Consider the following 27483-nt stretch of genomic DNA (forward strand, 5'->3'; position numbering starts at 1 on the left):
GTCAGCTGAAGGTCAGTGATATTCACGAATATCGAATGGCGACTGGTAGACTAAACAAAGAAATTTTTAGTTTTTTTTTCTGGGGAGGAGCTAGAATAAGAGCCTCTGGAGGCAGTGAATACTTGTTCTTTTTTGCCTAAATATAATAATATTTCCGATTTGCCGTCTCAACCAAACACACTCCTTTGCACTTCGCTGATGATACGGCAATTCTGAAGTGTCCCTGCGATAGCTTCTACTCATCTAAAATCACACCTAAACATATAAAATGTTGGAAAAAACGAGAGAGTAAAATTTAATCCGCACAAATGTCCACAATTAACCTCCACTCTGCGGTGTGTTTCTTATCCTCCCATCAGCTTTATACGGTTTATCTGGGAATATGTGTTGACAATCAACCAACCTGGAACCTACGAAGAGCTAGAAACTAGAAAAACGGGACAAACTGCTACTGCAACCAATATGTTTATGATCACAATTATCTCTGTTAATCAAAGAACTGATTTTCAACTACAAACATAAGTTTAGTTTCATTATGTGTAGATAGTTGTTAAATTTCGATGTATTGATAGATTTACTTGCATCAGTAGGTTGATCGATGTTGGGAGAGGTATCACATCAGTACACCAACCTAGCGCCTGTTTTGCTAAAAACAAATTGTGAACGTTATTCCTGGTAGCCTATTGGAATGTTTATAACAAGAAAGGGGTGGGGACTAGAGAAAATTTGACGATGTTTGCAATAGATTTATTGCTTACTAGTCCTTCAGCACTAAGTATTAAGGTCCAAAAATAATTTCATGGTCTCATCTTTCTCATTTTTAGTTTAAATGAAACAGTACAAATAACCTATAAAACTTTTGCTAAATATGTAGAAATAATTAAATCTATAAAATGGAAAATTTACAAGTGTATCCTATGCATGAATGCAAGCGGTATATAGTTGAATGTTGTAACTTAATAAATTCAGAATGGCCTAGAAGCAAGTTAGCAAGGTATGGTAGACTCACTTATTTATCTGTACTTCACTTTCAGTTCTAAAACTAAGTTGCATGGGAAATTTTAGGTTACAAAGCCTGTATATGTCTTCAGATCAATTTCCAACGTCTTTAGTACTAATACTTAATGAAGAAGAAGTTGTTGGCCACCTAAAATTAACTGAGTTAAGAGTTGGAGGAAGCGATGTAATGGTAGAGTCAGGTATTTTATGAAACCATTTGAAACCATTTACGATTGATGCATTCTTACCTATACATAACATTTGGTCTGTGTTCTTAATGATATACGTATGTGTATTAGTTTTGAAAAAAATTATTGATCCTAATAAAAAAGTAGTGTTTTAGACGTCTTCTAATTTAGCATGCTTGTTTCCCTAGATGAAAAAAGGGGGATGTTTCATGTTGAGTTTATTTAAACAAAAAGTCAGTTATGTTTATACTTTGAACATATTCAGAAAACGAGTTCCTTCTTTATTGGCAACACCTGAATAAAAGTATGTATCTAACTAGAAAGTTTTATACATATCTAAACTATAAAAATATATATCTCGCTAGCAACTATTTCAGGTTGCCTAATGCATCATTCATACCAATTATTGCTTTTCGAAAATCGCCTTCGTGTTTTATTTTGAGCTGTTTATAATTTAAAAAACTATTTTTCTCAGCAGCTAATCTTGAAAGAAATTCCAAGAAATTCCCTCCAGCTTTAAAGGATTCTTATATCTGACAACATTCCTCTAATAGATGTGAGTATATGATCAATGATTGGATCATATACAATACAGTTCCCACATCTTGGTGGAGACATATAAATGCCCTTCCTCACATTAATGCCCACAAGCAGAGCTATTTTTTAAGTATCGTTTGGAAGTGTATGCAAAACACAAAAAACGGTAACATCAAATGATTGCAACGAAGCTTAATCGTACACGAATTTCTACCAATTAATAATTTTAGAAAATCAACGTGCCAACTCAACCACCATTTTACCTGCGCTCCGAGAACCTTGATGATAGGATGATGCCTTATTTTTATACCCCCTTCCAGAAGGGCCGTCAATGAAATTACCGGAGAAATGTTTAAAATAAAGTGAGCTTTTGTTCGCAATGGGTGTACCAAGTGTAAAAAAATATGTTATTTTCCAAATTCCAAAAAATTGAAAAATCATACCATAAAATAGCTCGTTCGTTGGATGATTTCGTCGAAAGCTTATTGTTTATTTGATTTTTTTTTCTTTTTAATGTGGAGCTTATTATACAAACAGACCTATGTAAGACATATTTGTAAAAACCACTTTTTTTTTTAACTCAAATAGTACCAAAAATGGGTATTTCGTGGAGAAACAAAGTACAAAATCTGCATGATCCCAATACTTACATTAGGAAAGAAAAAGTAAAAGGTCATTTGAATGGAAACCCTTTGTTTGTTAGTAAACGAGGATGGTAAAAAAAATCTAGGGTTTTTACATTTTGCTAAAAAACAGTTTTATCGAACAATACAACCATTGTTGAATAAGTATTAAATATTAATTGAAAATTTAGAAACCCATCAGCTATCCGTTTATAAAAGCCTTTTAATACTCACCCTTATATGTCATATTATTATGACAGACTAGAGGATGGTTTGAGACCCCAGCTAGTGAGAAATAAGAACCATTCTAAGAGTAATAATTATTTTAACAATGGAATACATAGTGTATCTAAAGCTTTGTTTAACTAAGCTGCTAAAATACAATTGGGTACTGAATGCTGAGTACTTTTGGAAGTTTTAGGGGACTTGATCCTGTATAGCTATCAAACCTAGTGCTGTTATCTACTGGGACTGCTCAAAAGAATTATTTTAGCATTCATTATAAATGAGACCTATTTTTGTCGACAGAGACTTAACGTCGAAGTACCAATTAGTTGTCACTGAAAGGAGGCCATTATAAAACACGTCGAATCTTATATTAAACAGAAATTGGCACCTTAGGGAAGAATACCCAACTCATTGCCCAAGCATCCCTTTAATCTTAACAATTGTAAAATCTATTCAGTATGGCCCCCAATCCAATTGTAAAGTTTTATCTTCCTGCCCTTTTAATTTTTTGAAATATAATGTTCACACCCTTGCACAGACCATTTTCTAAAAACTCTATTTGGAATGAGGGGAAAATTTGACTCGATTGCAGTACTTTACCTAGTAAGAGAAAGTGAAAACATTAAATTACTTACGGTTACAGGATAAGCACTAAATTTCGTCATCGCTAAAAGAATTTCTAAACCGTTAGACCAACCACCATTTTATATATATATATATATACAATTCTTCCTTTTAATTTATTTCTGAATACCTTTCTATGCTTAGATAACATTGAAAGTTTAAAGGAACTAAGTTTTCTTAGAAATCTTCAAGTTTCCTCTCGATTAAGAAAATCCATATGGACGACGTTTTTAATGTAGGATTGTGTGTACTATGTCATGATTCCTTTTTTCTTGTTTAGTTATTCCCTATTCGAATCGATTTCTGAAGTTATACTGCATATTCTTGGAAGACCTGAAATTTTATCCAAACCATCCTCTATCATAGTTGAAATATCCAGAATTATGTTCCTTGAAAACATACTTTTCCGCATAACACATTAGGTAAGCTCAGTACTTACGGCAATTTTTTTTCTGGCATTTAATAAATTAATTATAAAGCGATTTTTATGTAGAAAACTATAGTTGTTTCGGAATGCTGGAAACCATTTCAGAAGTTCGTAGTACTCACTTGTACAGAACACTTTTTTTCCTAAATTTAAATTCCTAAAAGATAAACTGCTCATCTGTACATACGTAATAAAAGGAAGAGAAACTAGTGTTTGCGGTTTACCAATAAAGAATAGGTAATTAACCTATTAATAGAAAATGACTCGTTTTTGTAGAGAAGGATTACCTCGATTTGAGCTACAGACTAGTTTTTCTCTTCGTGTCAACCCATCAATCGCAACACCCGCTTTGACTTAAATTTTTTCTTTAAATTGTTTTTTAAAGAAGATGTGTTACGATTTGTTGGTTTTGATAATTGCAAATGATCAATTAAAAAAAAAACTATTACAATATTTCTGCAATTGATTGATTACAATATTTCACGTGAAAAATGCGCAAAAAAATCTTAACATAATCTAACAATTTGATCTTATGCTAATTGTTAATCATAATGTATTTTTGGCAAAATAATTCTGTTAAAACTGATGGAATCTTCCGGTCATAATGGTATTATTCATATAAGATATTAACTGTCCCAGTACAAGAATCAAGTAATTTAATAGAAATATCTCTTGAAAGAGTTCTCATATTGATTTCATGTAGTGGGTCAGTTAGATTTTTTTTCTTGGTGGGATATGAATCCCAAAAAATTATTCTTCGCCTTTGATTGCTTGAAGTAACTTTGCTATTATAGTCAAAATGTAGATTTAAGTTATTTTCGGCAAAGAAATGTTTCCTAAACTTACTTATTATTGAATTAGGTTCATTAATGTTAGATAAATGTTGCATTGTATATTTATTTTTTTATCAGTGGTAATTCGTAAAGATCATAGAGGGAAAGGCTGGGGCAAGATTTTAATGGAGGACGCAGAAGATTATGTACGCAGGTACTGTACTTTTTAATTAAGTACATATTGTACTTAAGCTTTTGTCCTGGCATTTTATAAAATAGCAAAATACGGGAAATTATTGTTGCAATATTGACATTCATTTTCGGCAACTTTATCATCTTCAGTTTATTCTGTGGTTTACCTTTTACGGTATTTATTCCCATATTTTGCCTTCCAATCAAATTATTTATACAAATTAATTTATTTTTCTTTTAGCAAAGGTAAAAGTATGCTATACTTGTCAACCCGGGGCCAAGAAGGTTTTTATAAGAAACTGGGCTATGAGGTATGCAAGCCCATTTTATATTTTGGATTTTCGGATATTACTCCACAACCGGTCGACAATCTAGACAAGCTTCCATCAACGAAGGAATTGATTAATTGTCCAACTGCCCCACCTCCACCTCCTCTCCCATCGAATAAGAAGCCAACAAATGAGCGAAACTTGTTTAACCAGAAACCTCCTAAAACGTTTATGTGCAAACATGTAGGCTAAGTTGTATAATTTAAACTTTATTTTGCGGGTCTTTTTTTTTAAATTGTTAAAGTTTGCTTGAATGAGTTTAATATAGGTTTAGTAAACTAAAGACGGGTATTCAATGAAAAATAACACTAGTTAAAATTGCATTTTATTTTTATCCTGTTTCTGCAATATAACATTGTTTTATTCATGAAAGCTTTAACTATAAATTGTAAGGCATGATTCTTGTGTTCGCCTGTTTTTATGCTAATGCGCTTCTAAATGTTATTTATACTAATTGAATTATGAATTGGATTGTTACTAATTGTGTACTCGCTAGAAATTCATTTAATCACAATTGTTACTGCTTTATTTACAACAAGAAAGGTTTTTTTTTAAAGCAATATTTAAATAATTATATTTGTAACAATAATGCAACACCAGCCAAAGTCCATTTGGCTGCCTTTTCTTTAGTTTTTAAATTAAATGTCCAGACGTACGTTGGCCCTCTTGTTCTTGTTTTATATACAGGGCATTCGTAAACATTTCTCAGATCTTGTTTATCTTGAGGAATAGCCTGAAAATGGCAAGAATTGTAAGTATTAAGATAAAATGTGTTTTTTACAATCTTCCTCATGATAAAAAAAACAGTTATGGACGGAAATGCTTTAAAATTTTTAAATATGGCACGTTGTGATGTAGATGCACTATTTGAATGCTTATTAATTTTTTCATTTTAAAAATTTATTTTTACATAGTATTTTCAAATGATTGTGAGGATAAAACTTCTCATAATCAAATTTTACTAGCAGATATTTATCGTAAAAGTAGGCAATGCGAGCCCAGAATTAAGACAAGAAAAGGATTGTTTGCATTATTTACATTTTAAATCAGAATCCGCCCCAACCAGAATATTTAGAATGACATCAATACTTGAAAACTAGGTTTTATTTATCTCTGTTCAAAGTGAATGTGTTATACTGTATTTGGAAAACGTTCTATCTACAGAGTTTTCCTCATACCAATAATTCGGCTAATAATCTGCAATTAACAGAGATTGAACCTCTCTGCTAGAGAACTGAGGTGGAATTTGAATAATTGAAACATTAATATTCGGACAAACTGATTACTTCATTTGTAATACCATAAATGATTAAGGTTAAAGAAGATAGTAGTTGTAATTGTTTAGAATTATAACATTTATCTCTAAACTAATAAATAAATAACCTTGAATGTTTTAAAAATTTTGAGAGGTTTTCTATTGTTTTAGAGGTTCAAAGGTATCCTGACAAGTTTATCTATACTTATGTAGGATGAAACTACTAAATATAAAACGAAGTATGTATAAAACATACAACTTTATTATCAAAGTTGAAAATGTAGTTAGGTCCCCAGTGCTCGATATCTTTATCCGTCATAGCACGCATGTTTAATGTCTCTGATCGGTTTTGGACTTGTACCATCATAAAAGGTAGATTATTCAGTTTGGTGTAGAGATTTTGACTTCTCCTACGATACCGTCTCGCACTACATTTGCTGATTGCAGTCAATAATCTCACTTCGTTTTGCTTAGCTTCCTGCTAATTCTTATTATTTGAGTTGTTTCGTTTACTTTTATAACAGTTACTTCTAACTGTTTTATTAGCTCTGAATTATGATCTCGGCTTCTGACAACTCATTTCCGAGTCCATAAGTACCTTACATAAGTAATGTAAAAGTTAGTATTAAGATTATGTAAGAATAGATTCGGTGGAAGTGGTCCAATTCGGTGAAGTGGCTATGCAAGCTAAAAACCAAATTTATCTTTTCATTCCCATTTTTAATTATGCAATTTTTTTATGTTAAGGACTGAGAGTTACTTTTATTTAGATATTTAATGAGGTGAGTTATGTTATGCTAGCTAGGTAATTAAAGTAAAAATGATAACACTTTAAGTAAGGTAATAACTAAAGCAGTACCATCGTAATCCAGTATTTATGTCATTTACTAGTAGAAGCATCTCTTCAAACCTGTGTTTATTTAGCGTTTAAAGAGGGTAAACCTGCAAGGCACGAATTTTTATACTAACTCTCAGCTTTACTAGCTAGCTCTTCACTCTACTATACTAGGATATAGGTACTCAATGAGTCTAGCGCTGTTTCTTCTTCTATCTGACAAACCTGGCACTAATATACACTGGCGAACTATTGCCAAGCACATGCAATGCATGTGTTTACCCAGTGTAAGATTCCCGACAAGTAGCCTTCGAGTGTCATTGAATGGCTGTCCAACCATTCCTAGTATATTTAGATGAGAGACTAATAATGAAACTTTTTCTTCTGCCGCCACTATCCAGAAGTTGTCATCCAGCTTTGCTGCGAATATGTGTGTGGCGTCCTTATTTTGTTGATTACAATTTGCGGCATCATTTTGCTATGTCGTAAATGACTCAGTCTTTGAGAGTACCATGGAGAACTCTTCTTGGTCAAGCAGACTGCCGCTTCAATTCCCTTTTGTCATCAATGCCCGGGCACCCATGTACTCTCAGAATGTGCAAGTAGTCTTAAAACTGTCTTGAATTAACTTTGAAGCACTAGAGAGCTAATGGGCCTTAATAGCAAATTGATTTTTTTGAAAAGTAATGACTATGTATTGCAGCTAGTCTGATTGAAAGACTGTGGCCAGTTTTCCTAGACTAGTTAACATATTTCACCTCATATGAACACCGCACATCCCAGCTCCAATTTTTTCTTCTCTTGGAGTACTTAGACACCTCTCTCTGTCTTAAGCGCAAAGGAATTACTTAATTATTAATGATTCTTAAAGGGACCATGTTGCTTAAATTTTGTAAACATATTCCCATTAAAAATCTCGTTAAGAAAATGATCGAATTGTATTCTAAATGAAAGGGATACTTTTTAAGAGTAATGTATTATTTTTATTTCTTAAACCAACCACTCCCAAAAAATGTGTCCCCTTTATATATATTTGCATGACTAAAACTAATAATTTTATCTGCGAACTCCTAAATGATAGTTTGAAAACAAATTTGCTCACTACTCCTGTGGATTTACATAATGCTTAATATACATTAATACTTAACAGTTCTCAAATGCTTGCTACAATAAACAGCATGTACCAAACAATTTAAATAAGTAACGATTCTCAATAAAACCCAATCTATCAAAAATATTTGAGATAACCTAATTTTTTTTTTTATTAATATATGTCTTCAAATACAAAAAACTAATTTATTTTGAGAATATTAATGCTTTCGTAAAATTTTTGCAGTTTCCCCACAGTTTCGCAAATTCCCTGATCTGAGGGCGACTGTTAATTAACCTACCTTCATCAAAAATAGTACTTTGATGCTTACTAACGCTTAAAACTTCAAGAAGCAAACCCAATTGAAATGTGTAATTGCTTTAGTACTTTACGAATTTTTTTTTATAGAATTAAAATTTACAGAAAACAATATGAATATTTACAGAAAACTGTATATGTTAATAATTGTTCATGTGTTATATATTATATATTTATTTATGAATATTCAGAAAATGTGATAGAAAACTATTGTTAATCATTAATTCGATATTAATGATTAAAAATATGCAGTTTTTGTTCCACTGCCTAATTCAAGTATTATATTTTAAGGAATGTGAACATTTTTGTTTTTACAAATTACAATAATTTAATTATTTTTTTAAATATTAGTTAATCGTTATTTTTAATTTGATTTTTGTCGGTATCTCAATAATAACAAATTCGATGTTTAAAATTGTGATATTTCTTTGTGTGGATCATTTTTTTCTTCTTGTGAGATAATAATAAAATATATAAAGACTGAAGTCTAATTATTGAAGAAAATTCAGCTCATGCACGATTGATTAATAAATACTGTCTATTTAAAAAATAAATAAATTAAGGGGATAAATTCCAATTATATTGTATTTATACTCCGGAGAACGAAGTTATAAATATGTTTTTTTTTCTCTGCGAATGGAAATACATATTAGTAAGAATTGTAGAATATGCAATATAAACTAGTTGAAACTTAAAGTACATCAAATACACATTGATCATATCGGAGATATAAATTTAAGATATGTAAAAGCACTCAAGTTAAAAACGCAAAGAATAAAGCAATGGTTCTCTGCAGAGTTTTTGGGAATCAGAGAATTTTATTTTATTATACTTTCTTTAAGTGCATTACTAACCAATCGTGCAGATTAGCAATTTTAGATTGTCGGTGGTAATTTTGATTGGCAACTTGATTTGGGTAGATATGTTCATTATTACTTTAGAAAACATATTATTCAACATTAGTCAAGGTTTAGTTTTAAAAAAATTAATTTGAATGCGTATTTAAATGCAAGGATTGAAAATATGAATCAAAGGTGTTAAAGAAGGTATCTATAGGGTAGTAGATAGCAGGCGAAGTTAGAAGGATGAGTGTAGTAGACTTGACTATTGTTTAATCTAAGACTTAGCAAATGACTAAATAAATACTAACTTACCCTAATATTTATGACTGGCATCGACGGAAAAAGCTCCTTCAATTTTGATTCCATTATGATACTTTGCTGGATATCCCATCGTCCGCCTTCCATGAAGAGACCATGGACATAAGCACCTTCTCTCGGAGCACTCCTGCGATATAAGATTTATAATGTGAAATAATAAATTTAATAAATACGATGATTCTGCTTCACTGTCTAGAATAACATAAAGCAGTTATCCAAAAATAACTCTCCCCTATAATTTGACAATCGTCATTAGAGGAGATCTCAGAGCCGTTGGCTCTTCAGTCGACGTCTAGAATTTTATGAAAACACTGCTTCTCTTAGGGAGTGGCATCAATTGATTCTTAATCCTTTCTCTACTCCAAAAGCATAAAATCAATTGATCATTTTATTATATGGGAACCAAAATTTTATCGCACATGTTATCGTTACATTAAGGTAAAGATTTATAAATAACTAAGAGGGCATCCAGAAATTCAATTCCTTGCTTCCTATTTTCTTTTAATTCTTCATAGCGTATTTGACATACTCAAATTCAAAAAATTACTAAGTTTATTGATTCATGTTTCCACTAGTTATGTAATCAATTACAAATCTTACATAAATTCTTCCTTATGTTTCTTCGTTACATCACACTGTAAACACATTTTATCCAAAGGAAGTTCACTTTTTCTAGCAGTATTCTGCATAATTGCTGTTAGAAATGATTGTGGATTGAAGAAACCAGAGAGCCAAACTGACGGTGGTAACTGAAAATAGATTTTATTTTAAATAAACAATTTTTATTTTTCACTTTTTAAATTTTAAATTATAAAAAATTTAAATATAATTAATGAAAACAGCATATCATTGAATAATACGCAATATTTAATAATAAACTTTCAGTATGAAAATAAAATGTCTCCATGAAGATGAAATAGGATGAATGTCGTGTCTGTTAGCTCATCTTCAGTACTTTCTCTTATTGTTATAGACCACTTTTGGAATTTTGACAAAGCTCACATGTATGGAAGAATCTTCTGTTTTATCTTTTTAATCTGCTATTCTACGGTTTTATAATTCACGTGTTTGATGTAATTAAAATAAACTTACTACAAAATCTGAAGACCAAGTTTCTAATTCTCTTAATCTCAGGAGTAGATCGGCAAACCAAGCTGTCAAACCAAGAAGAGAAGGATACGCTCTACTAGACCATATACCAGGAACCTGGTCTAGAAATAATGAACATTCAAGATCTTCCATATCAGAAGTAATCGTAAGTTCTCCCTAGAATAAGATAAAATTTGGATTACCAAATTAAAAATAACATTAAATGATTGAGAATATTATTTTGTTATTTTCCTTTAATACTAACTTTTAGTCCGAGATCCAGTTCTTTTAGAGAGCGCTTCATTTCGCCAGTGAGTGCATTCATTCTCTGGCACTCTTGAAAAGCAACAATGACGTAAGGTGTCCTTTCTTCTACTTTTCCCATTATTTCAATCATATTAAATTCTTCAGGAAGTTTTTCCATTATTTCATCTATAATTTGCTTAACCTATATGGAAAAAGAAATTGTATGTTATATCTGTATAAAACTCTGTTCTTTAATAACAGTTAATTATTAAACGGACAACCTTATCCTCTCTTGTAACCGTTGCACCGCCCGTTGTGGCTGTTTCACGAGGCTGCATCTCGAAAACCGTTCTAAATAATTTTTCAGATGTGGTCGTTAAAAATCCGATTTCTGCATTAGGATGCAGGCCATATAAATAAGGACTTTCAGCTGGCATAGCTTCGTCAATGTACGTATGGTAACCTTGATAATCTAAGTTTGGTGGAGCAGAAAAGCCAGGTGCCAGATGCAGTTCTCCATCTACCTGATGAAAGTAAAAGGATTATTTTTAAAAACAATTATTATGTACTTGTTGCAATAACAAATAACATCATTAAGATTCCATCATTTCTGAAAAATCTCCTTTTGCTTAAATTTTTCGTGTTGTATTCACTTAAGCCAAACATAATTTAAAACTGAATAAAAAAATTAGTAATTTCTTAGTAAGCGCTGCGTTACCCGGGGAGGTAAAGGCAAAAAGTCCTAATTTAATATTAGATCAGACCCAACGCATAAATGTAGAGCTACTAAAAATGTAATTTAAAAAAATTGAAAAAGTTTATATCCCATGACGAGGTGATTCAATCAAGTTCAAACGAAAATTGAAATTTTAGGTGTAGAAATGAAGGCCTGTTAATAAACTACTAGTAAGTGACGATTAATCAACTACATTAAGAGCTGCTAACTACAAATTAAATATACAATAATAGTTGCTATTACTAAAGTCAATATATATATCAGAAAAGGAAAAGTAATTTCATTATTTTAAAGAAGAATATGAGTCGAGAAGGATCGATACTTGATTTGCATTGCTTCGAAAATGAGTTATTTAGTTAGTTAGATGACGAAATAATGAAGCCTCTCTGGTAATAAAGGCTTTGGAAGTCTCTCATAACAATTTCAAGCGCGCATGGATAGCTCTAAAAGAGAGCTGTTTTCAAGCAAATCTGGGATGAGATAATCTTGACAAGATACATCTCATGGTAAGAGAATAGCAGCCCATAGATCATTAAAATTTACAAAACAGTGTTTTAGTCAAAATAAAATAAAATTTGATCTAAAAAACAAAAACCTACACCGTTCAAACTGTAGTTAAAAACAATAGAATAGGATAAAGTAAATTCCCTTCCGCCCACATCTTTTTCTGAAAAAATTAGAATTCATTGACTTTTATTTGCCATCGCATTTAAGTAAAAAAGTATGGCGAATGGGTCAAATTACGGAAATTGAATAGTATCGGAAATATATATTTTTAGGTCGCCTGAATACGATAAAGTGTTATTAGCGCATGATGCTTGTTTGAGTAGAATACATCACACATAAAAGTACCAGGATGCTAGAATTTGGAATCTCGATTATATAATGGTTACGCCTCCGTCACAAAAGTTTAGGCCTAAATGCGACTAAACACACCCACACACACACATATATATATATATATATATGTGTGTGTGTGTGTAATTTTTCCCTCAAAGCAGGGAGTACGAAGAATTTTATAATCTCTTATCTGATAAGAATAATTTAATAAAAATTTTCATACCAGATCGGACTGCATAAATTCTTCTAAGTAAGTAATGCAAAGTCTTCTATCCCAGTCATCTGTTATATGGCCACCATACATTATCTCTCCAAACAAATATCTTAAATCTTCCCATGGTACTTTTGAATTTGCTTCTAAATAATTATACAAAACACTAACACTTATTGTTAAATCTCCTGCAAAAATAAAAAGTGAGCTTGATACTGTGTCTTGAGAGAGCAACATTGTTTCTGATATTAATTAAAATTTTTTAAGGTTTATTGAAGTTAAAAAGTGAATTTTGACAAATAAAAAAATATTAACTACATAAGTAGTGTAGTGAAGCTTGACAAATTTCTACAGATTAGATTTCCTGTGAAAGAATGAATGCAGCCTTCAATAGATTTTCTCTAGCTTAATATAGTAGGGATGATTTAGAAAATAATCTTGTTTATTAACTATATAGGAGTGCGCAACAATTTTTTTTTTAATTTTTGAGATTGAAATTTTAATTAATTATTTTGTAACCAATTTTTATTTTTTTTTACCCTCTTTGTAAAACCTAATGAAGTACTTATTAGATATAAAATGAAAAATAATATTTATTCTATTAAGAAATTAATTTATGCCCAAAAAAGGTGTGAGGAATTTTAATACGAACAATACGTTTACTGCAAAAAAGAAAAATCCCTTTAAAATAAAAAGTTGGAATTCTTTTGAATTTCTTACATCAAAATAGGATAAGAAATGTTACTCAGAGGAAACATTCTACATAACTGGTTAATAACGATGAATTTCACGCCAAATGACGTAAAAGAATTTTTGTTCAATAATTAAGACAATCTTTAATATTGTGTAATGGTGTAAAACAGATTGACTCACTTTTATTGTATTACACATTTTTCTTAAAATGATCTTTATTATTTAAAAAAAAATTACAATACCGATCTTCGGATGGTGTTGTCTCATTGTACTAGACATCTCTGTCCATCACCTGAATGTGAGTCGTAAGAGGCTCATAGGAAGAGAAAATCTAAGGAAGGACTTAGCTCGGAACCGGTTTAAAATTTATTTTTTCCTCATGCATTTTCTCACTGTGAGGATCGGATTCAACAAAATAGCAAAATAAGAACGGAAATACGAAATAAAGAGTCGGTCGTTGCGTTCAAGAAACCAGGCAAAAAGATTCTGAGGCAATTAAAAAAGAAGAATTCAAACTTACCCACATTAAAAGGATAAACTCTATTCCACCCTTGAGGCCCAAATTTTCTTCTTTCAGCCACAACCGCATGGAAATAACATAAAGAAAATAAAATAGCTTTAAATTCTGCTTCTTTAGAGCAAAGCTCCAGCGTTTCTTGACTAAAATTGTCTAATGCTTTGTGTAAATTGGCTTGCATGCCTGTAGGGGATTCATTGGTGATCTTAATTGAAAACTCTAAAATGCCCTGCAAAAATTAACTTGACATATTTTTGAAAATTTCTTTTTTTATATTGCCCAAATTTAAAATATAAGTTACCTGCGGAATACTGTGAGCTGTTGGTGTTGCAGCTGGCTCCGCAGACATGAAAACTCTAAAGTCAGGATGAGCGTCCAAACTTAGTGATTCTAATCTTTTCTCTAGAGCAGGCAACCATTTCTTTACAAGGTGTACATTCTGTAAATAAATAGAAATATATAATATGTATATTTTCTAGAGAGTGCTACCGCTGGGTAGCTTCTCTCCTCCTGCTCTTTCCGCACCAGTTCATCTCATTCACCTACTATTTACTTATTGCATATATTTATACAGATAGTAAATTACAAAACAAATAAAAAATAAAAAGATAATATATATTTAAAATTTTAGAACCACTCCATGTATTATTCTATGTATTTATTACATATATTTATTTATCGTTATTTAATTAGTGCATTTGGTGCTACTTAACCCTTTGTGAATACTGTCTGTTTGAATTTTTTCTGCTTTACTTTACCTGTAAAACAACCCACTGGCCTAATGCTGCTGCCTTTTCCATTGCCTCTTCAGCCACTACCTCCTGCCCTTGACCTAAAGAAACATTATGGAAATTTCCTTGATCTATAGTAAAACCTAGTTTTCTTCCAAGGATTTCTACATCCTGAAATTATAAATCGAAATGTGAGAATGAAAAAACAAAAAATAAAAGAAGTTTCTAGATTTACAAATATTCTTACCTTTAAGGGGTTCACCCCAGGTGATAAGATAAAAAAAATCGGAGTACTTGCACTGGATTCTTCAAATGATTTTGCAAAATCAACACTTCTCGCTTCTACATATTTTGATCCAAGCTGTTCTTCTATGAACGCCCTAATAAATTACAAAAGCATTACAAAGAATCTAATTACAATTTGACTAGCAATAGTAGATAACAAAACAAATTACTTGACTGCATATGTCATTCTATCAGGCCTCAAAGCTCTCATCATACACAATCTCTGAATAGGAGTTTTATTTTTCCATTCTTGAGGAAGTTTTTCTTTTTCGGGACATTCTGATTCCACTAGTTTCTTCCATCGTTTCGATGAACTTTCTATGTCTCTATCCAAGTTCCTATAAGTTTATAGTAAAGTTTCAACTAAAGTCGAATAAATCAAACACATTTTGATATATTTTAAGTTTTTCACCTGAATTCATCCTTTGAGGAAAGACTTCTAATTCCGCCCCAGCTTGTATTCGAAAGAAAGTCTACAGGACTTGTTACATGAGGTGTAATTGGAAATCTGAGAAGAAAATCTAATTCGGTAGGGGTTATTTCTCCACTTTTTAATAAAATCTGAAGTAAAAATCAAATATTGCAGGAGTTGAAAAAAACTATTATGAAACATTCATTAAATTTCTCTTACTACACACTTAAACTGTCATCTCTATCACTATTTCTTCTGATTTCATTTGATTTACTGCACTATTACATTGTATGAAACGATATTTAAGCAGCAGAATTCCGCTCCTATTCAATGCTATTTCATGATCTTTTTTAAATATAGCTTTAGGACTGTTTTTGGAAATATATTGCTTAATATAAAATTTGGTCTTGGATGTTTCCAAACGAATTGTGCTGTTCACATTTGAGACATTCCGAATTTCTATTGAGAAGTGCTATCGCTAATCGATCTAATTGAAAATTGTACAAAGTGGTTCCTAGACAGTTGATTTTGTCTACCATATTTTCATATGCAGTAGAATTTCTCAATCAAATACTCTTAATATTAGATAATCTCGCAGCACTGCCAGCCCAGCCATACAAATGCAGTTTACTAGTGTAGGCGCGCGAAACGCCTACACCGAAATGCTGAGGTGCCCAATTGGGCGTTGGACGAAATACGAGTAAACAAAGAAGAATATAAAAAAAAATAAAAAGAAATAGAAGAAGGGGAAGGTACTTACCCTTTGAGGTATGTTGACTAGATGCCTGAGAAGCGATGAGTGGAAAGGAAGCTGTGGTGCGGAAGCGTATTTATGTTTATGTAAGTGTGTGCGTGTGTTGAGCTCTGAGAAACGTATCGGAAGGGGAAATGAGGTAAGCGGAAGAGTAAAGGAGGAATAGTGCAATAAATGCGATGGATGCGGTGGAATATGCGGGCTATATGCGTTGAGAAGAACACCAGAAGCAGGCAGCAGAAGCGTGTGAAGCAGTGCCCCATAGAGAACTACTAGGCGTCAGCGGAAGTATGAAAGTAATAGCGTATTAAGGGCACTAGATGCAGATGAAAAATGATAGGCGTGAAGCGTTGAATATAAGCGTATTAGCACAGAAACACAGAAGTGTAAATAGCGCGGTACCGCAGAGAACTGTGTAGGCTCGAAAAGTGACCACAGGGTCCTAAAGGAAGTAGTGGGGCAAAGGGTCTATAAGATAGAAACACAAATAAAGGAAATAGAAGCTATAGGTCGTGACGCAATTGGATCAGAACCGGAAACAACAAGTTAATATAGACGGAAAGTTTAAGAGAATAAAAAGGTGTAAAATAATAACATAATAATAAGCGATAAGAAATATGTAGAAAAAAGGAAATTAAGGCGGATGCGCACATTAGTACGCGCGCGGGCGCAAGGCTGACTCGCGAGAGTCGGACGCTAACCATGGCCGAATGTTCTCGGTCACGACCGAACAACTAGCATTCATCTATCGAAAAACAGCAGAACACAACTCACACCAGATTGCACCAGCAATCAGCGAACTTAATGTTTTAAAAGCTGCAACATCCGCAAACAAATTTCAGAAGGCTCCAGAAATTCAGTTATCTCAAGCCTCAAGGAACAGTCTTGCTCTCACCTGTCAAACACTTCTATTTCTTATATTTCACCTTTTACTTTACCATTGAAATAAGCAGCAACCAAGTGTACAGAAATTTTCTTCCGCTCAAATGGCAACTAGTCAAGCGCCACCTCAATCCTTGCTTCTTGTAGATTCTTAAACCTCGCACACCTTGAACTCACCACCATCTCCAGCTCTTTGTTTTAGTAAATTTGAATTTCTCATCATTCCTTTGATATCTCAATTTGTATCTGTTGTGTTACTAAAAATCTCTTTTTCTAGCTTCAAAACTCGAAACTTATAGCTCTAGTGTAAGCTCGATTTCGCAAATTGGGCAAAAAATAATCCTTATTAAAAGAAAGTATCAAAATATAATATAGTTTTGTTATTACCTGGAATGTCATTTGAGAAATAAAAATAAGCTTATCACACTCAAATAGGCCTCTGGATGTGTACATGAACACTGAGTATGTTATGCAATCAATTAGATTTTCCACTCTTAATTTTACCTCAGGATTAGGAACTGCTCTTTCTATAGCGTTGTGAAAAACTACACTGAATGCCTAACCAAAAATACACAATTACTTTTAAAACATAAATTAAAAAATATTATACAATAGCAAACATTACAGTAACAATATAAGGGACGGATTTAGCGGTTAATGTCCTGAGCAAAGATTCCGCGACCAAGTTCAGCCTGCTATTAGATTTTCTTTCACTAGGAACCTCTTAAAGGATGTTGTGGGGAAGAAAAGATAGTTATATATTCCCGATCAAACCAACAATTCTCCTTCTACAAAACAGGTGAAAAAGGAACTCTACCATTATTACTGCGAGCCTCTTACAGCTGTCGGTAATGGACAGTGTTTTCTGTTAAGAGAGCACATTCATAACGCATAAAAAAGGCATCCATTACTTGTGAAAGATTTAGAAGTGCCTTAAATTAAACTTGAATAAAATAACACCACAAAGCTCAGTGGTCATGCTTTACACTTCATGGGAGATTTCGGGTTCAAGTCCGCAGACCTGCCCTTAAATTTTCTATTCTAAGAAGCTCCTTAAAACTCAGGTCCGTTGACAGTCATAATTGTCAGTAATAAGTGAAAATTCACGTCCAGAGAACTGGGCCATAATTGTTTTGTACAAGATCTAGTTATATAACAAAAAAATGTTTTTACCTATTATGGAATTGAAAAAAAATAACTAATTTACCTTCAAAGAAAATTGATAAATTGGATTAATAGTATTCAAATCATTAAGTATGAAATATAAAAGCGATGCACGAGTTGCAGCTGGTCTGTACAATTCTCTAGCTTGATCAATTTTACTTGATGTTATTTTGGCTTCTGCAACTTTTACTTCAATTTCAGCAGCAGTTCGTTTTGTTGTCTCTAAGTTTTCTACGAGGGCAGTGTCTCCCAATAAATTTCCTGAAAAGGTAAATATTGACTAATAGGTAATGAACATTGATTACAGTGTGGCATTTATGGGAGGGGAGTACAGAATCTCTCTTTTAGCCAAAACTTTTGGTAAAGATATCATTTTTTACCACCTGCACCCACAAAAAAAGAGTTCACACCATACCAGGGAAAAAGAAAGAATCATCAAGCAAGTAACTACATTAAGATTGAACACTTTTCTTCTAACACTCTAAGTCCCAAGCTCATTTAGTAAGTAGTATAGTTCTGCTTATATTGCAAGTTCAGATACTCAGTGATGGTACTATTTACGCTGCATAATGTGCAGCGCCACATCAACCCGAGGATATGGTTTCATAAAATGGAGAGTAAAAAATGATGTCCCATTGGGGATCCTCCATTACAATTATTCCTGAAATTTTTTCAATATTAATTGGTTTATTAAAAAAAAGTATTTTGCCCTAAAGTTTAGTGAAAAACCATTTTGGAAAAGATTTCCTAACATTAACCTATTTGGTAAAGACTCACTCAACAGATTTTAATCGAATTTGTAATTTAATAAGGATTTTAACATCTCTTATTATTAAAAAGGGTAAGACTTGCATTTAACCTTAGATTTCATTATTACGCGTTTGTAAGAGAGGTGCTTAAAGCTTCTACAAGTAATCAGTTTTCCTAGAACAATGTTTCGAATAATTTCAAATATTGCACTTTATTCCATGCGTGTTCGCGTAATGTGTAAGTACAGTGTAACTGAAATGCGTATTCAATTTGAAACATATTTCAGAAGTGGTTTATTTTAAGGGGTTTCCGATCTATGAAGAATCTATGTCGATGAGAAGCCGAGAAGTCAAAATTAAAAGGACAGAATATTGCCCCCTGCACTGCTGCATAGACTTTTTTGTTTACCTACAAACAAGCAGTCTATACCCCATGTTGTTCGTACTAATTGGAAGAAATCTAAATGTGTCTTTTATGTAGTAGAAATTAAATAGATAAAGTCGTGTAATTAGACTCTATAAAATGAGTGTGCTTCTTTTATTTAAGCAGACAACTGCCTTTTATTATTGTTTAATCTTGATATAAAATTCTATTTTTATTGACATACTTTACTCATTTAATGTTAACATTTCTCCGCTGCCTGTTTATTTTTTTTTATGAACATTTATCTTACCGCCAGCGGAAGACAGTCTTGACAATAAATCATCTTCTAGTTTCTTTAACATTATTTTGAAATCATTTTGTTGTTTTGTTAATTCAGCCTAAAAACAAAATACAAACATATACAAATTATTGTCCTTAATATCACTAGTATAAGTGTAGTTAGAGACAAACTAAAATCGGATAAGGTAATATTACCTTAAGTGTCTCCAAATCAGGTCGTTCAGCTTTTACCACTTCGGCCAATAATTGATCTTCTAATCCATCTCGGGTCACAGTAAAATTTATTAAAGTAGTTTGTGCTTGCATTTCTGGCTTGTAATGGGGATTTGCAAGTTTGGTGTGAAGAATAAGTCTAAAGTTGGAATTGAATTCAACTTCTTTATCACCAATTTTAATAGCCCTACAAAAATTTGTATAAATTTGAATGAATTATAATTTTGAAATACATCAAGTTGAATGTAAAAAAAGTGCTTTTTATTGGTTTATTTCTCGTGAGACACCTACTTGCCCTTCTTTATTAAATTGCGACCTAAAAGTGGATCTAATACTGGATCTAGACTTTCTTCAATGTTTTCCAATAAAACAGTATCTCCATTTCTCAAAGCGCATTCCAGTGTTTCTAAATACCCTTTCTGTCCAACTCGGAGAACAATAATACTCTGACCATATTTATTTTTTATCCACTTTAATCCTTGGAGCTTTACATTTATTAAACAAAAGTAAATCAGTAAAACATTTGAATTAAAAACAATAATTAGAAGAACCTTGATTTATTTTCTGGTTAAGATAAAATATTTTAAAGTTTCTTTTTTTTCCGTGCTTCATTGTTTGGAGAAATTGTGATTGGATACGATTAAAAAATATGTGAGTGTTAGAATTTTAAAAATAATAGGATATTTTTGATTTAAGAGTAAAGAGAAATTTGAAATTTATTTATTTATTATTTATTTTGTGATGGTTACTTAGTACACAAAACCAAGATTTCCTTAATCTTGCACGGGCAGACGGACAAATGTCCATTGTCTATTGTGTATTTGTATATATAAATTTTTAGTGTGTATTTTGTAAATTTGAAAAATAAAAACACTATCTATCTATCTACCTTAATCTTGCACGAATTTAAAATCCCTAAAATTGCATTTGACAAGCCTTTTATTAAAAGTTCTCATCCCGAAAGAGGAGTTTGCAAGTTTAGAATAATTCACTATAGAATAAAAATCTGCTTTTTTGCATGGAATGGAATTGCCTAAGCTTCTTACTAGGAGTAAAGTAAAATGTAATTACATTTATTAAGCGGTCATGATGAACACTAAGATCATTGAGTAGGCAAATCTTTTGAAAAAGAGGATTCTGACCTCCCTTTTATCGAGTTTTATAATGCTCGGTAGGAGGATTAAATAAGTATGCAGAAACTCAGAAATTAAAACTGAAAAAACTTCAAGATAATCTCTAACTCCATGAACTATGAAATGTACCTTCTGTTTTTCAATTAAACCCAGAAAATTGCCAGATTAACCTGATAATTATATTTACATTGCTTTTTCAGGCACTGCAATGAGGTTACTAATCGGCTAATTACTCAACAGACAATCTGTGCAGAATTCCAGAGGGCACAACACGGAGATGAACAATTTCACATATGTTCTCTAATGTAAACTTTGCCTCACCAGTTCGAGGCAAGGGCAAGAGTTGCTTTAAAAAATTGGCAGCGTTAGCAAGCAGAAGACATTAAACAAAAAACATTTTTTGGCCATCTCTTCTTAGCTTACAATTTTGCTCGGAAACTGTCACAGCTAATTTAATGTTGGAGCAAAATTAATTTAAGGCGCGTCTCCACAGATTAGGATCTTCAAATGTCCGCTTCACCTATGAAACCTTCTGCATTATCAAAATCAGTTCCTCACAAGCCTTCGTTTGATATTTAATGGTAAAAGCCGCTGAAGTTGCGTAGGTAAAGTAAAAAAAAAACTCTGACACCCATTAGAATAGGATTAGAGTAGGAGATGTGAAGCAACGTTTTAGCTTAAGTTTAATAAAGAATTTTCAAAACTTTTGCAAGTTTCTGAAAGAAGAAAATGAAATTGACTGGATCAGTGTATCTTGTATCATTAGATTCTTTTTCGTAAGGTGATTTTTTTAAAAAACTATCACGTTAAGTTTTACTTCAAATTCTAAAAACTCTAAATTTTATTTATTTCCTATAAAGTCTAATCTAAGGAAATTTCAATTATTCACCTGAGGATCTATCATCAAAGGCCACCTATCAGTATTACTAAGAATTGTTGCATTTTCTGTAGACATTCTATCACTTGGCAAACCTTCATTATTCCATTTAGCAATTTGAGCGTCATCGGTTAAAAGTGATAAAGGATCTATCCCATCCGTTATTGGAACTGCTGGCTGTTCAATCACAACATATTAATGTTCAAATAATTTTTTTTTTTTGCTAAAATAAAACGAGAGAAATATCAGACCTCAATAGTCTTTAAGACTGGCAACCACATTTTATTTAGCAGATCTAATCTGTACTGTTTGGTAAAACATCCTACATATGATATAAAAGCCGTTACAAGAAGAACATCTCCAGGTAAGGTAGTTCCTTGCTTCATAAAACTGATAAGAAAATGAATACATTAGTTGAAACAAAGAATTTCATATCACAAAATGTAGAATTATTCTATTGTAACAGATTAAAAAATATTAGAGTAATCGGATTGCAATAAGTACATTCCTTAGATTTAAGATACATAAATCTATGATTACTTTATAACAAAAATATTTCAAAAGATAAAAATAACATGCCGCACCATGCCACAGCTTCAGCCCAACGAACATTTTCAGAAGCAAGGCCACCAATTAATCTATTAGCTAGTGTGATAGTCTGTGTTGTTGCGTCAGCCTCTTCTTGACATTTCGTTTTTTCTGCTGTAGCTTTTTCGAAGTCTCTAGTCAGCTGACTTAGTTGTTCTTCTAAAGACTAGAATTGCAGATATTAAAATGAAATATATAATAATCAATTCAGAGAGAAAAAGAGAAAAACAGATAATGATTTCTTACATTAACTTTTGCCTTTATTATTGCAAGTTTCTCTTGTGCTTGTGCTAAGTCAGTATTTGCTTGTTCCAAAGCTTTTCGCTTTGGTTCAACGTCACAATATACTTCATAAAATTTGATTATATTAATAACCCAAGCACATAATCCTGAAATAATATTTACACCACAATTTATAGGTAATTTCTAATAAAATTAGAAATGCAATAAAGTTATGACCATATAAGAGGACAATAAATTAGGAGAGCCTTAATTTCTAAAACATTAAAATATAACAATAAATGGATGTGTAAGACATGAAGAATGAGCCACGATGATGCATAATTCACTAAAACAAGTGTTCCTTTAGTTCGGGTTTTGTTCTTATAGGTCTTTAAAGTGAGCAACGTTGTAAGTGAGGTTGTTTTTTAGTTACTAACTTTCGGAAGTTAAAATTCCTCACTCTCATTGAGTGTTTTTTTTTTGCGCATCGACGTCAATGGCCATTAGCACCCACATCGAGTGTTATTCAAAGACAAATGTGAACTGTTGAAAATGTGGCTATGTCTACAGGGTTAGATAATATCACTTATTATCTGTCGAAGCTTGCATGTATCTTGTATACCTGACTGTTTTGGACTTACATCCCTCAACTGAGATTGATTAATCCATATTTTACAGAGCATAACTCATTATATACTTACAGTATTCTGTTGTTACGGACAGCTCTTTTTATCACCGAACTATGATCTCCGCGTGGGTGTCTATCAATTGAGTTAATCCATACCTTTTAGATCCAATTCATTAACATACCTGCCGCCGCAGCCGATTTGCTTCTAACAAATTCAGGTTCAAATTCAGAATCTTTTAAGTAAGGTTGAATAGCTTTTATAATCTCTGGATGAATGTTTTCTTTATCATAGTTTATTAGGCAGTCTAAAAAAGTATCTACTTTTGCCATCACCACCTGAAATAAATAAATTATCATCACTGATATAATTACAATGTAATCGAAAGTTGATAGTAGGTGGCCATAATTCATCAATTAGTCATACACATCTGTAATGAGGAAAAATAAATTACTTTAGCAGACTTCCAGCTTCTGTCCTTAGGTATTTTTCCTGACGGAGCAAGTAGTACCATTACTGCAGCAGTGACATTAGTGACTGCTCCAGGAGGCGAACCAAAAGATTTTAGCTCAGTTAAGTTTGCCTTATTTAATGTATTCAAGGCTTCCTATAATTCAACAATAAAATATGATTAGTCTTGTAGTCAGTACAAACTGGTGAAAATAAATTAACATTTTAACATTCAGATCAGCAGAATCCATATAAATTTTGAGCAACTTGTTATAGTTTCTCCTAACCACCTAAGAAAAAGTATTACATTCGTGGAGGTATTTTATTGTGAGTTTTTTTTTTTCCGGATGTAGCTCTTGAGAGCTTAGTTATACTGAATTAATCCGTTCTCTCCCTAGGGATATTTCGCAAACTTTTTAGGCCCACTGAGAACAAAAAGGTGGTTTAACAAATAGTTGTGTATCTGAGCGTATGTAACCGTCGTAAAAACAGAAAAGTTATTTCGTGAAAGTACCACAGGGGGTCGCGTTTTTTTTTCTAAATCAGAAGTATCGAATGGATACGTCAGTTTTTTTTTTGTTTTTTTTGGGAGATGTTTTAAAAAATGGTGCATCAATTGCCTTCGTTTATGGTACAACATATGTAGTACGTATATAAATCTATAACTTATATACGAAGCGATAAAGCATTTTAGATAATTATGGTAGAGGGAGTGATTACGCATCCCTCTAATGTGCTATTCTAGTCTAATGTATCGAGGTATCGGTTTTGAGTCATTAACAAGTATTAAATCAAGTCTGATTATTAAATAAATGAAAAGCAAAACTGATCCAATGAAGTAGTTATTTGTTTCTCAGTCAGTTTTGCTGGAAGTGGAAATAATGACCTGGGCAGCCAAGAGCGCCGGTTCTGCTTTCCGCAAATCTTCTTCACAATCCTGCTGTTTCTTAGAAACTTCATCAGCAATTAGACCAACTTTCCTTTCCTCCGCATCAGCTATTAAACAAATGCTGGATTGAATTATGTACATAATTTTTTGTTACTACTACAATAAACAATTTGGCAAACCTCTAAATCGTAGCTATTTGGAATAAGATTTTCATTTTTAGGGAGTAAGGGCCTCACCTTCTATTTATCAAGATTATGAGCGCAGTATTGAGTTTCTTTAATACAGTACTAAGTAGAGTCCTTGGTTACTCAGTCAACATCGTTCGCTATACTCTTAATCATCGAAAAAAAGAACCCCAGTGGATAATGTTACTCATCATCCAATGTGCTTTCCTTTGACCTTTTTATGAAATGTCTTAAAACGGTGACGTTCTAATGGACTTCTCTAAAATCAGGCTGTAACAAGGAGTACTTTCTGGCTTTTTGTTTGGGAACGGCGAAGGCGACTTTTGACCTGGCTGCATGAGGTTTAATTAGTACAAGGTCAGACACCATATCCATACAAAAAAAAATTAACTTCTTAATATTAGGTTGAACTAAAAACGGGTTAATTTGTAATGATGAAGAAAGTTCTGACACCAGCAGTGCGTGTACTACAAGCTAACTAAGCAAAGCTCTGAATTCGCCTGCCACCAGTCAGGAAATAAAACCAACGCAGCTAGTTCTTCCAAGTGGGTGATCAACGCAACCAGCAAAAAAGAGCCTAACAACCGTTAGAAGAATAGGCCCTGAATAATTATCCTAAGGAGGTCTATTAAAACATCCTAATTTTTCATCTTATCTATTTTTCCTCTCTGTGAATTATACGCCTTTGACGAGTCATTGCTGACACTTATTGGGTGCACTTTCAAAGGTCATTTTCTAAGGTTTCACTAATTACAATTTGATCTGACACCGAAACAATAAAAATAAATAACTTCTTAATATTTAGTAGAACCATAATGTTGTTAGTTATTTAAGTTAGGAAATCTTTTATGTTTTAGGCTTGTTTTATGTTGTAGTCTAAAGTGTCATTTTAGTAGATACAAATTCAAAAACCTGTATGAAATGAATATCAATTGAGTAGAAAAATATCCGAATCGAAGAATATCCTTTCCTTTCAGTTAACTTACTGAATGAGTTATTTTCTTTCAGTTAACTTACCGAATGAGTACCTTTTTTTGAGCTTAAATAGTTAACCTTACCCATTGCTTTCTCAGTTGAAACTTTCTCAGTCTCTACACCAACTATTTCAATTAGGGCGTCTGCTGCCTCATTTTTAAGTTTAAGTTCAACTTCTTGCTTAGCCAGCGTCGCTTTTAAGTCATCTACCTGATTTAATTTTTAAACAAATTATTTTAGGTTCAGCATTAGAAGAGTTGAATAAATCTCAACCAGAAAATTAAAGGTTGATTTTGTAAAAACCAGCAACAATCTCTGCATAAAAAATTATTCTCTACATTAAAATAGCTTAGATGATAAATTAAGCTTGAAAATAGAAAAGTGAAGAGAATAATAACAGCAAAGTTTTGCTAGACCTGTACAACTTCTAATAAAATACAACGATTTGCAGTAATGAAAGTGAGTCATAATGATTATATAATAAAATGTACGTATTAGACAAAAAAAGAAAGCAATTCAGAATTGTTATTTCGACTAATTATAGTTTTAAAAGATAATTTCTTAAAAGCAGACTCAAGAATTTTGTGTCAATAAAACTCTACAGTTTTTAAGTCACGATAATATTGAATTGGCACTACCTGCTTAGCAGTAGTCTTTAGTTTCTCAAGACCGTTTTGAAGTCGATCTATCTTACCAGAGAGTTCGTTACTTTTCTGTATTAAAAGTTTAGAATACAGTGAAATTTGTTCTAAAAATGATTTTGGAGTTGTATAATTATATCTTCTTTCATTCTGTAGATACAATCGAGACATTGAGTTCACTTGCGAATGTACATGAGCCATAAACTGGGCAACTGAACTGCAGTACATATCCTGAAAGAGAATTCTATGAACTGAGAATAAATGAGAATTTATTTCTACATAATTCATTGCAACACTTACTGGCAAAACGTCTAATTTATTTAAAAAGTTCATAGACACAGAAATTAAAGCCTGCTGAGGCCATTCATGGAACCAGTTGATCGCGGTGGCATTTATTAATGCTGGAAATTTCCTTGCTCTTATTCTTAAAGTAGATCCAACGGGTGAAAAACAGAGAACAACCTTTAGCTGTCTTCTAACTCTGTCAATGAAGAATTTCCAACAATTCTCTTTCGAATCTACAAGACCCGCTCCTTTCACCTTTGTGGGACAAATAACATCAATTAATTTAACATATAAGTATTATGTGTCCCAGGTTCGAAGAAAAGTATTGCGGGATTCAAAGAATGAACTGTAAAATTGTGTAATTCAACAATGCTCGTTTAATTTAATCGAAATAAGCATGATTAGATGCGGGCTTTAAAAAATTGATGAATGCCATTGTGTTCTGGTCTGAAGTGCAGCAAGAAAAGTATCTAGATGCTTCATAAGGTGATAATAATTTGACGAAATGTCTGTAAATGTATAGTGTATGAGAAAGAACTCAGACGTCCAACTCATTCAATGTTTGGACGGTAATTTGAGGAACGTATGGACATATTGTAATACTTTAGGATCGGATCCCACCTGTTGAACGATGCCGGCTGCCGTTGGCATAACTTCCTGTACATTTCATCAATTTTATGACAATAATTCTCTGCATTGATAGTTTAACCCTTTCCGGACCGAATTATTATACAGAGAGAGAGAAAAAAAAACTTTTTTCACTGCAATAAATAATGCTTAAAATGAACAAATCAAATATTTTTTTCCATTTTGAATGTTTTGAACATTTTTTGGAAAATGATTCCATA

General features: G+C 32.3%; 2 protein-coding genes across 6 annotated transcripts in view; one reads left to right on the top strand and one right to left on the bottom strand.

The window, feature by feature from the left end:
• Nucleotides 1–485: 485 nt before the first annotated feature.
• On the top strand, nt 486–8899 carry Naa80 (N-alpha-acetyltransferase 80). 5 transcript variants are annotated; one of them, XR_012455529.1, is made up of 4 exons: nt 486–994; nt 1066–1199; nt 4833–5103; nt 8347–8899. XR_012455529.1 is itself a non-coding variant. In XM_074118955.1 (3 exons), exons 1-3 carry the CDS (start codon nt 894–896, stop codon nt 3563–3565), a joined length of 321 nt encoding a protein of 106 aa, XP_073975056.1. In that variant the 5' UTR covers nt 495–893; the 3' UTR covers nt 3566–3621. The 5 variants fall into 5 exon arrangements, 4 of the variants coding, with proteins under 4 accessions (XP_073975056.1, XP_073975058.1, XP_073975057.1 ...); XM_074118955.1 differs by lacking the exons at nt 4833–5103; nt 8347–8899 and adding an exon at nt 3480–3621 and having other exon boundaries at nt 495–994; XM_074118957.1 differs by lacking the exons at nt 4833–5103; nt 8347–8899 and adding an exon at nt 3480–3621 and having other exon boundaries at nt 527–994; nt 1066–1189.
• Dhc93AB (Dynein heavy chain at 93AB) overlaps nt 5163–27483 on the bottom strand; it is a 69429-nt gene continuing 47108 nt past the window's right edge. The window contains exons 51-78 of the mRNA XM_074120352.1: nt 26651–26890; nt 26348–26581; nt 25793–25919; nt 24547–24656; nt 23665–23817; nt 23395–23548; nt 22609–22751; nt 22359–22528; nt 22026–22164; nt 21787–21951; nt 20056–20249; nt 19747–19951; nt 19562–19649; nt 18182–18399; nt 17362–17532; nt 15339–15487; nt 15097–15264; nt 14889–15021; nt 14669–14812; nt 14212–14349; nt 13914–14139; nt 12713–12888; nt 11195–11437; nt 10933–11115; nt 10671–10844; nt 10179–10327; nt 9573–9705; nt 5163–5653 (exon numbers count right to left, since the gene is read on the bottom strand). Of these exons, the coding sequence (XP_073976453.1) occupies nt 5492–5653; nt 9573–9705; nt 10179–10327; nt 10671–10844; nt 10933–11115; nt 11195–11437; nt 12713–12888; nt 13914–14139; nt 14212–14349; nt 14669–14812; nt 14889–15021; nt 15097–15264; nt 15339–15487; nt 17362–17532; nt 18182–18399; nt 19562–19649; nt 19747–19951; nt 20056–20249; nt 21787–21951; nt 22026–22164; nt 22359–22528; nt 22609–22751; nt 23395–23548; nt 23665–23817; nt 24547–24656; nt 25793–25919; nt 26348–26581; nt 26651–26890 (4689 nt within the window). The 3' untranslated portion in view covers nt 5163–5491. The remainder of the gene's footprint in view (nt 5654–9572; nt 9706–10178; nt 10328–10670; nt 10845–10932; nt 11116–11194; nt 11438–12712; nt 12889–13913; nt 14140–14211; nt 14350–14668; nt 14813–14888; nt 15022–15096; nt 15265–15338; nt 15488–17361; nt 17533–18181; nt 18400–19561; nt 19650–19746; nt 19952–20055; nt 20250–21786; nt 21952–22025; nt 22165–22358; nt 22529–22608; nt 22752–23394; nt 23549–23664; nt 23818–24546; nt 24657–25792; nt 25920–26347; nt 26582–26650; nt 26891–27483) is intronic.

The sequence above is a fragment of the Rhodnius prolixus genome, unplaced genomic scaffold (genome assembly GCF_049639745.1).
Source record: "Rhodnius prolixus isolate KJV_2025 unplaced genomic scaffold, Rpr scaffold_2, whole genome shotgun sequence".
Lineage (NCBI taxonomy): Eukaryota > Metazoa > Arthropoda > Insecta > Hemiptera > Reduviidae > Rhodnius > Rhodnius prolixus.

Bases quoted from the DNA above. Each gene is read 5' to 3' on its own strand.
- Naa80 (XM_074118955.1), top strand. From the start codon at position 894: ATGGAAAATTTACAAGTGTATCCTATGCATGAATGCAAGCGGTATATA. The intron at 995-1,065 runs GTATGGTAGACT...GGGAAATTTTAG, and splicing joins CCTAGAAGCAAGTTAGCAAG to GTTACAAAGCCTGTATATGT. The intron at 1,200-3,479 runs GTATTTTATGAA...TTTCTTGTTTAG, and splicing joins CGATGTAATGGTAGAGTCAG to TTATTCCCTATTCGAATCGA.